The 9,577-nt window shown below is 46.8% G+C and overlaps 2 protein-coding genes across 2 annotated transcripts; both read left to right on the top strand.

Annotated features, from left to right (window-relative positions):
• Positions 1–1,885: 1,885 nt before the first annotated feature.
• GGS22DRAFT_195495 (kama family protein) lies at positions 1,886–3,862 on the top strand (the record flags this gene model as incomplete). The annotated part of the gene is made up of 5 exons (XM_047965674.1): positions 1,886–2,170; positions 2,220–2,392; positions 2,456–2,643; positions 2,697–3,247; positions 3,312–3,862. The coding sequence occupies 5 exons, from the start codon at positions 1,886–1,888 to the stop codon at positions 3,627–3,629; spliced, it is 1,515 nt and encodes a 504-aa protein (XP_047816537.1). The 3' UTR covers positions 3,630–3,862.
• A 1,799-nt stretch (positions 3,863–5,661) lies between these two features.
• Positions 5,662–9,380, top strand: GGS22DRAFT_168537 (uncharacterized protein). Its single transcript, XM_047962177.1, has 3 exons — positions 5,662–6,365; positions 7,320–9,241; positions 9,313–9,380. Exons 1-2 carry the CDS (start codon positions 5,961–5,963, stop codon positions 8,742–8,744), a joined length of 1,830 nt encoding a protein of 609 aa, XP_047816536.1. The 5' UTR covers positions 5,662–5,960; the 3' UTR covers positions 8,745–9,241; positions 9,313–9,380.
• The last annotated feature ends 197 nt before the right edge of the window (positions 9,381–9,577 follow it).

Raw genomic sequence — 9,577 nt, 5'->3', positions numbered from 1 at the left:
CGATTCATCGATGTCTCGTTTCGAAATCGGATGTAGCCTGTCGAACTCAACCCCGTGATCGGGAAAGCTATGTTGACATTGTCCCGGGGTATGAATTTTAAAATACTACGGTGCTGTAGTAATTATTGACTGGGTGGTATCTTGGCATAAGCTACTCGACCCGACGGCACGGAACCCAATCATGTAAAGCCAATAACTTCGTATAGTGGTCAGTCATCGACGAATCATATCATACCCCGTCCTCGACCGTGTATGCAACCCTCTGCTGGCAAGCGCTCCGTCGATGGGGATCCCATATAATGCACATTCCAAGGCTTGAGTCGACCTCTCTATTCGTCATAGTCCAGCCGGGTTGCCGTCTATCTAGAAATCCTACTGCGGCTCTTTCTCCCTGGTTACACCTCTTCATCGATACCTACCCACCACCCAGTCATTTAATCATTTCCCCTCAGCCGTTATGTTGCTTTGCAAATCTGATCTGCAGCGACTTTTCAAGCCGTAATCCGGGTGATTAGAATGACGAGATCAAGTCTCCTAAGGGCTAATCTTTTTATTTTTGCTTGTCAGATATCGTTGCGATTTGGGAATGTCTAGATTCTTTACACTCAATGAGGAAGCTGGTCGCGACTCAGATCGCGTCAGCACTCAAGTTGAGAGTTGGTCAGGGGTGGTTTACCAGCAAGGCTTCCTCAGGCTGCTAAGAAGGTCACATTGAAAGAATACGTAACGAATGGTTGGTAGATGTAGTAGCCACGTTTTGCTATGTTTGTGATCGCATTAGAAAGATGGTTGGTTGGCATGGATTAGGTGAAGTGGTCAAAAAGACTATATACACATTAGTTCCTAGTTCTTGGAACATAAATGAATTGCGGAGTTGAAACATATCGAGATAGGAGTAGTTGATTCTTATGGAGTATATCATCTATCTGGTACTCTGAACTATTCCGATCGTTAGCCTCGCCATTTTCTCTGTTGGTCTCTATATGGATCTAACATGCACCATGTCATGTACATCGCTACAGGAGGCTCCTTATACATCCATGGATGTATATGGCCTCCCCGATTGGTAACCCCCTCCACGAGGACATATATACAAAATCCAAGCCGCCTATTGCATCGATGTAAGCGACTATGCAAAAGGAGACCCCGGGCGACTATTCCCCGGACCCATACAAATTCTATATGCAACGAATATGGATAGGTATTCACGTATTCACTTATTCATACAGGCCTCGTAATCCACATCCAGGAGGAGTAGCGATTTGGGCTGTCAGTAAGCGGGGATGCATGGTGTTTACCATGCAATAGCTCCCATGGAGATCCTATATACGGTACTATACATGGTTCTATACATAGTTCTAGCGAATAGATATGCTCTCATAGGCCCAGACCTCTGGGTCGGATTATAGAGGCGGGCCACAACACTACCTTGAAGTCTTTGCGTGTAAGTCGGGATCATGAACCGGGGTTGAGAAATTAAATCATGACTTACTATAGGTTCAAAAATATGACATGCCCCCCTACTCTAGTCCATATATCGGTATTGATCGTTGACCCAATCTTGTTACGGCGGGATGGCGGCATCAGAGGCACATTACGTTAATTTTGAGCATGGCTCGGCTTATGCTGGGTGGTTAGATTAAGAGAATCGGTCGATGAATCTCGATATTATATCTATGAGGTTGGAGGTTGGAGGTTGGAAGTGGAGTTAAAGTATATCACCTCTCGGAAGAGCTGTTGCGTCGGCCATCAGTACATAAAGTAGGTATATAACGCCTCCACAGGTCCCCTTTCATGGTGCCTAAACTTGATAGTCGAAATGTACGGCCAACTGTATTTGATGTATGCACATCCGTGAGAATCACAATAGTCGACCGAAACCAGAATGCTGCGACAGGCCATCACCCGTAGCAAAGGAGGTTTGGATGCGCTGGGGACTTCAACCTATCCCGTACGGGGGGTGGCTACATCGACTTCTCGCCATGCACTTGAAACACATAACTACCATAGTGTTATACTGGATCGTTCTCCTATACCTTACGTTGCGTCTACTCCGCCCCTCTTATGGCCAGAGCGACGCCAAGATACTGAAAGTGACTTCTGGCGTAAAATTCCGCAATGGAGAGATACGCCTAGGGACGAATTCCTATCTTGGACATGGGGGATCAACGTAAATACACCCTTCTCTAGGTATAGGTGGCATTTACTAAGTGCAATAGCACGTCATCGAGGCAAACATAAAAAAGAAGGATAAACTGAAGGAGTTCCTCTATGCCATGGTGCCAAATGAACTCCCTCGTACACATGGCCTGGGTGGTTCGCAGACCCGCGATGAATTCGTGGGTGACGTTGTCAGTGGCATCAGGAAAGCCACAATGTCTGTCAGGGTTATGTAAGTGTATCAAACGAGTACGAAGGTGCCGACGAAACCGTCCAAAAACCTGACTTCATATAGGCCATATTTGTTAAGTAGGATCAACTGGAGTGATCCAGTAAACGACCCTATATTCAAACAATTTTTCCCGTTGGGGTCGGTGATGGTTGATGATCATCCTATGGTTAAGATGGACTCCTTGAATGAAAAATCGGATTCGCCTGTCGACGGTCTCGTACATCGTTATCCCGACAAGGCGCTCTTCCTCGGTATGAGCTGTTTCGTATTGCTCTTTTGCGAATGTCTCGCTAATGAATTAAAGCAACCTCCGTGTGCCCGACATATTGCGTGTTTTGCACGAGGGCTCACGATGTCGGCCCAGACACCGAGATGATATCCAAAGGACCGGCTAGGATGTCAAGAGAAAGGATCGATAATGTCTTCAAATACATCGAAAGTCAAGAGGGAATCCATGACATAGTCGTGTCCGGCGGCGATGCCTTTTACATTCAGCCTAACCTCCTCGAGGAAATCGGGGATCGACTTATCGCGGCGAAGAATATCGAAAGATTCCGCTTCGCAACCAAGGGGTTAGCGGTGGCACCGCACAGGTTCCTCGATAGAAAAGACCCGTGGACAGACACCCTAATCCGGGTGTCGGATAAAGCAAGGAGAGCAGGCAAGCACATGGCTCTGCACACCCACTTTAACCACCCAAACGAGATATCCTGGATCACGGAACAAGCCAGCCTCAGGCTCGTGCAGTCAGGCGTATCTATCCGCAACCAGTCGGTGTTACTTCGTGGCATCAACGACAATATTGATACCATGCTAACCTTGATCAAGAAGTTGGCCAAGATGGTGATTCAACCGGTAAGAGGTTATCGATCGAATGATCAGGTGAACCCGATCCATTACTAACTACCTACTTGGTTAGTATTACATCTACCAATGCGACATGGTGAAGAAGGTCGAGCACCGGCGCACGTCCCTGCAGACTCTGCTCGACATCGAGTCGCAGATCCAGGGTGCCGTCGCCGGATTCTTCATTCCGAAGTGTATTGTCGATCTTCCCGGCGGCGGCGGTAAACGGCCTGCGTCCCTCTACGAGTCCTACGACCGAAGGACGGGCATTTCCACGTTTAAACAGCCAGCGCTTAAAGAGAAGGGTAGGGAAGATATGGTATATAGATATTACGATCCGGTGGATACCTTACTCCATACTCAAAATCCCGTCTTAGGTCGGGTTCGTTAGGGGACCAGGTAGCGTAGTGAAGGGAAAAGGGCGAGAAAGCATTTGATATCGAAGATGGGCAACCAGAACTCCAGTCTACTATTCCGACTCTGAGGATGTACGTATGTATGTACGTATGCATGTACTATGCATATGTATATTTCTCATGGCGCTGAATAGCTTCCGAGTCTGATGTAATAGTCCGTTCCTGATGTTGTGGCTTCGTTGGTGGATTATTATCTGTACATAGTACAGTAGGTACGTAATAATGCACGTCCGGTGTGGTCTGATGGATCAGCAGAAACCAATAGAGCGGGAGATGTGCGTTTCAGACGAAGGCGATAGCCTTGCAGTAGCGTATAGTCATGTGTCCGATAGCCTGGGGGTGCTGCATGTTTCAAGAGCAGATCCAGTCCAAGCTCATTAGTGCTTGTGATCCTCCTCCCACCACCTCCCCTCTTCCCCCCCCCCTCACCAACACGGCAGCACGGTAATTTGCCCTTACGCCATCATTAATTTATTGCCCGTCCTGTAGGCACGCAAAGTTATCCAACCTGCCAACCTACGTAGCACCAAGCACCAGTCACCAAGTATCGATGGACAGGGCTTGCGGATAAAAAATAGACCAAGTTCCGGTCGTTCCCAAAAACGCTCTCAGTCATATAGTAGTTTACTGTAGCTGAAAGCTGAAGTAGATACTGGGTGCCGGTAGTATCTCCCTGCCGAAAGTATGGTCTTATTGTTTCCAGGTATCCGGCTATAGTTACTGTTGAGTGATGATATCACGTTAACTTGACGCAGGGGTTCGGATGGGAGTCTCGAATTTCAACCACGGACTATCATATTAGGTATGTAGTAATAGTAGGTATTAGTAGATACTCGACAATCGACGATGAGTATAGATATATAAACCTATACTTGACAGGGTCTAGCGCTTGGGGACCGTGGAGGAATCAAGAACTACATACGCAGATACGTAGTAGTTGCGGGGCGAGTCATACCGCCAAGGCCTGCGACTATTGGTATGTTGTATACATACTATGTGTAGTGATTGCATAATAGCTCCCAAGATCGACGATTATCTAGAACACCTTACCCATATAGGATAGAGTCCACATGTATCTCTTCCGTATTGGTATATTTTAGTAGGTATAGGGAATCGATAAATCGGAGAAAAGAGATGATCACGATAGTCTCATGATATAGTAGAGAGCTAAGAGTTGAGGTCATTAAACTAGGTACACATGGCGATATGTGTATGAGGCTTGTGAGCATACCTAGGTAGTATAAAACTTATTAATACTAGGTACTTGTAGTTGTTTGTTGTTACGTTGAAATGGGGTGCGCTCGGACCAGAACATAACATAAAATATAAAGCACGGACCCATAGCACAAGGTTTGCCTAAATTACATAAAATGCGATCATGGATTGTGGTACTATGTACATAGTACAGATAGTACAGGACTGCAGGAGTACATAGTCGCCACGTTTTTTCCTAGCGGGTAGCACCCTAGGGCTCCTCTTTATTCCCCATTTTATTTCCTGATGAAGGTTGCGCGGTTCCTGAACTAACCTAACCAGGATTAGTAGATCATCCAGTCTGCCAGTGTCGTTGATAGTTCACTGAACTAACGGCAAATAACGGTCTGTCAAGTTAGAGGTCAGGATCCTCAAAATTCCCAGCACTCAGGAACCGTTTATGTCAGGTAGGTACTTTGTCACGTCTCCCCCAGGGCTGTCAGGGCTGCCAGGGCTATCCAGAATTCCTCTTGATACCTACCTAGTAATAGGTTATTATTCGTTCGTGGACGGCTTCATTCTACATACCTAGCCATACTAGGTGGTTTGGTATGAATGGGGTATGACTGGTATGTGAGGCAAGTACTGGCCAGTAATAATCAGGTGCTTGGGGAATTTATGAATTTATCCTCGTTCTCTAGGTAATGCGCACTGAACACCAACGCGGAATTCAATTTATCGCCAAGTATCTAGGTAGATTTTTTGTTTTCAATGTTCCTAGACCCTTCTCCTTTTCAATCTCGTAACCTTGCAGACCTTGTCACCTTGTCACTCATCACCCGTCACTCGTCACTCGTCACTCAGAAAAAGTCTTAATTCTTGTTTTATGCTTTCTGTCAACGATCGTACCTGCAATTTGCAACCTGTACTTGTAATTTGCACTTTCCGATTTTAATCATGTCTTTTTGAAATCGACTCTTTTTCCTCTCCTCGTTTTATCCCTTTCTCCTAAAAAAAAACAACCAAAAAAACCACAAAAACAACAACTTAATAATGTTTCCTGGCGACTTTTAACCCAATCAACCTCATCTACTATAACTTCAACTCCAACGATGCGGCACTGCACTGGTAGCAACCTCAGCGACGGGAACCATACAGACCTACAAGTGACCCGCCTCAATGCAGCTGGCCGAAGTAGCACGATAGACTATCACAACAGCCTCCTCGATCAGGCCCGGCAGCAACACGAGTCGGAGCAACCTAAGAGACCGCATACGCATCAATGCCATCCTACCCAGAACCACTCGCTTGGTTCAATTCGACAATGGCTGCCATTATCTAGCATTAAGAGACAGAGAACCTCAGGAAACAACGACAACCCTGAGAGGGGATGCAATAAGAAACCAAAGAATGAAAAGGATAACAACAATCGTGAACTGGCGCCACCGCCACATCCACATCTTACTAGAAAAGATATCGAGGAATTTGAGGCTCTTCCGGTAGCCATTAGACGAAAGGTAAGTTTTTATTTATTTTATTTTATTCCATTTTACTTCATTTTGTTTCATTTCATTTCATTTCACATCATTTTTATTTTTATTTTCGTCTTTGGTGTAGTGTCTATTTCCATCCCTTGTCCTTTCCCTTCCCCCTTACGTCCGTTTATCATCGTCTCTTCATCGCCAAAAAGAAAAAAAGGAAAGGGAAAGAGAAAGAAAAAGAAAGAAAGAAAACATACGATAATAGATACATGACAATATTTACATTTTCCCTTTACACGACTTGACTTCCCCTCGTGTTGTGTGGGGTTATAATACTTCGCATTTATGCCCACCATCCACCAGTTCCTCAACCAGATCTTTTTTTTTTCTTTCTTCCCCTTCTCCTTCCCCATCTCCATCTATCTCTCTCGGGATTGGATAGTCCGCAAAGGGACTAAGCTGCAGAGACGCGCTGCAGCAGCTTCAGGTGGCAAGACCCCTCCTACCAATTGGGAGGCTCGTACCTACCTTGGAAAGGGGTGGTAGTAAAGAGGTTAGCCAACAAAGCTGCGTCGCTGTTCGCTGCTCGCTTATAGGCTGGCCGAGCTAGTTAAACAAAGCAGTAACGGCGGCGACCAAGCTTAGATTGGTCTAAACTAGCTCTGGGCAATATACTACCTACCTACGTATGGTATAGCCTTGCAAATTGCAACGCTTTGGGTCATTGCGAGTGCAGGTTCTGCAATCTTCATGCATGCATGGGGTTACCATCTACTATGTATTATGCCCGTTCCTGCATCAGAGCACACTCGCGCAATTCCATACATTCTCCCTATTCACCCTGTTCAACCTGTTCAACCTGTTCAACCTATCTTCTGTTATTTTGCTCCGTTGCCCTTCCCCCAAATACATTCAATGTTATTTGTTATACATGCGAAAGCATTCTGTCGGTGTCTTTACTAAATTCCTCCCTCCCCCTCTTTTTTACAGTATTTCTCCACCTTGGAACGTTTGCGTCTCGCTCAAACCTCTGGCATCCTGGACCCCCCATCCGACGCATTCAGACATCATAAATTTCGCGGTGCCTCTCTCAGCGCTGCTGCCCCCGGCAAGCTATTGGACCGTCCCACAACCGCTCCTTCTCATCGGGGCCACGCTGCTTCCGTTGACTTAGCCTTCCTTGCTAGGCTTCCCGCTAAGGTTAGGGAAAAGCATCTGAGTAGAGAAGAGCAGGTTGTCATCGCGAAACGCTTGCGCCAGAGCGTTATCCTTGATGCTGCTGACGAAGCTTTCTTGAAGGCGGGTCGTCTTGCGAACAGACGCCCTACCCCTCCGCTCTATCCACCTACGCTGTGCTCTTCGGCGCGACCAAGCATGGAGTCTTTGCGGAGTGACGATGCTTCCCCTAAGGCGCATGATGCGCTTTACGATAGTTTTCGATGGCTAGATGAGGATGAGGATCTTGATCTCCGCCTCGCTCTTGATGACTATCATGTAAATCTGAGAGAGTCTGTGCCTATGCCTCCTAAGGAATCAAGACCTCCTTCTTTTCGTCGTCACTTATCTTTTTCCAAGATTCCATTTGGGCGGCCGTCTATCTCCTCAAGTCGACCTGCAACAAAGGATGCAGCACCTCCTACCGCCCACTCAGCAGCGCCCAGCCCAATCGCCTACTTGCCACCTGTAAGGCGAAAATCTAGGGCTCTATCTCTGATTACGCCGAAGCATGTTGCACACGAGTCAATTTCCTCGATTGACCCTGGCGCGGCTCACTACCAGGATCCCGAAGCGCGCCTGAAGTTACGAGTATACCTAGCTTCGCCGCAAAAGTTCGATGAAGCAATCGAGTTCGGGTTTCCATCAAATGACCCCCCACCAGTAGGCGCATACAGGGATCTCCCAAGCTCCCAGGACCAATCGCGCTTGATATTCTCTCCCGATTCGGAAAAATTCAAGACGTTCCTCTCGGATGATCGATCGTCTACTTACAGCGAGGATGCATCGCTGCCGGACCCGGAGTCACCTAGAACTCCAAACACGCTAGATAAGCATGTCAAACCTCTCCAGCTCTCCGCCGTCACCGACGACTATTCCTCGAGACCTTCGGAAAGCTATGCGCAAGTGCCTGCAGCTTCCCGCGAAATGACGCTGCGCATGACGCTAACGCGACCCGATTTACGAGCTTGCGAAGACCATATATACGGGTGGCAGAAGGGATCGCGACAGTATTCAAGTAAACCAGCTCAGATTTTAGCCTTGCAAGAAGAAACGCCTACATCTATGACATACGTCAGGGACGGTGCTAAAGACAGCATGGAGAAGATTTTCGCCGACATCGACCAGGAGCTTGGCCCTCCCGCTTCTACAGACAACAATGTCATGAAGCGCATCTGGAATAGGGTACGGCGAGGCTAGAGAATCTTCCTCTATTTATTTTTTATTACAAAGAAATGCACGACTCTTCGCGCCCCAGGGTGTCGATGAAACTGATGACATCGGATTGTGATACTTATGCCCACACTGGCGTTTATGTACATGGAATCAATCATTGCCTGGAGTTTTAAGGCGTTGGGTTTGTGGTGTTCTATCAAATGACATGGTATTAAAATGTTATTTATTCTTCAGAGGTCGGTTTGTTTGCAGCCGGCTATGAGACATGCGCTAGGGAAAGAGTTGGTTGGTGGATGCACGAACTGCAATGGAAACGCATCACATTCCCCTTTTGCTACCCTTCATTTGACTTGGAAGATGTATATGATTGCAACTCCTAGTCTGGATCAAATATATTATATTCCGGCCGAGGCACCCTAAGCCGTGCGGTCCCCATCTTTACAAGTTCTTTGTCGCCGAAAACTGATGATTGAAGACTGATATTTGAAATAGTGCCAGGTATCTAAACCAAGGTAGGTAGGCCTTGCATAGAGATTAACTTGTACTCATGCAGGATACGCTGATCTACGAGGGGTCTGAGCGGTGAGACTTACATGTAATAGTCACTAGGTACCTAGTTACGTACATATGTAGGTACCGACATGGTACCTAGGTAGGTACATGTAGGTGCTTATATAGTCGCGCGGAACTCTTGTCCTCCGAGCTGAAATTCGTAGCATTCGAAGCGCAGCTGGGCTCAAGACCGAATCTCGTAATCGCCTTGACTAGCTATTATAGCGCGCGGGTTCTTCTTTAGATTATCATTAGTGTTCCATGCTATATCGCAACTATAATAACTAGCTACAATAAAGCTGAGA

Source organism: Annulohypoxylon maeteangense, assembly GCF_022496945.1.
Source record: "Annulohypoxylon maeteangense strain CBS 123835 unplaced genomic scaffold GGS22scaffold_14, whole genome shotgun sequence".
Lineage (NCBI taxonomy): Eukaryota > Fungi > Ascomycota > Sordariomycetes > Xylariales > Hypoxylaceae > Annulohypoxylon > Annulohypoxylon maeteangense.
The sequence above is the reverse complement of the archived record's forward strand: the minus strand, read 5'-3'. Positions and strand labels throughout refer to the sequence as shown.

Coding starts and splice junctions, on each gene's coding strand:
- GGS22DRAFT_168537 (XM_047962177.1), top strand. CDS start 5,961: ATGCGGCACTGCACTGGTAGCAACCTCAGCGACGGGAACCATACAGAC. Junction 6,366..7,319: donor CGGTAGCCATTAGACGAAAG/GTAAGTTTTTAT, acceptor TCTTTTTTACAG/TATTTCTCCACCTTGGAACG.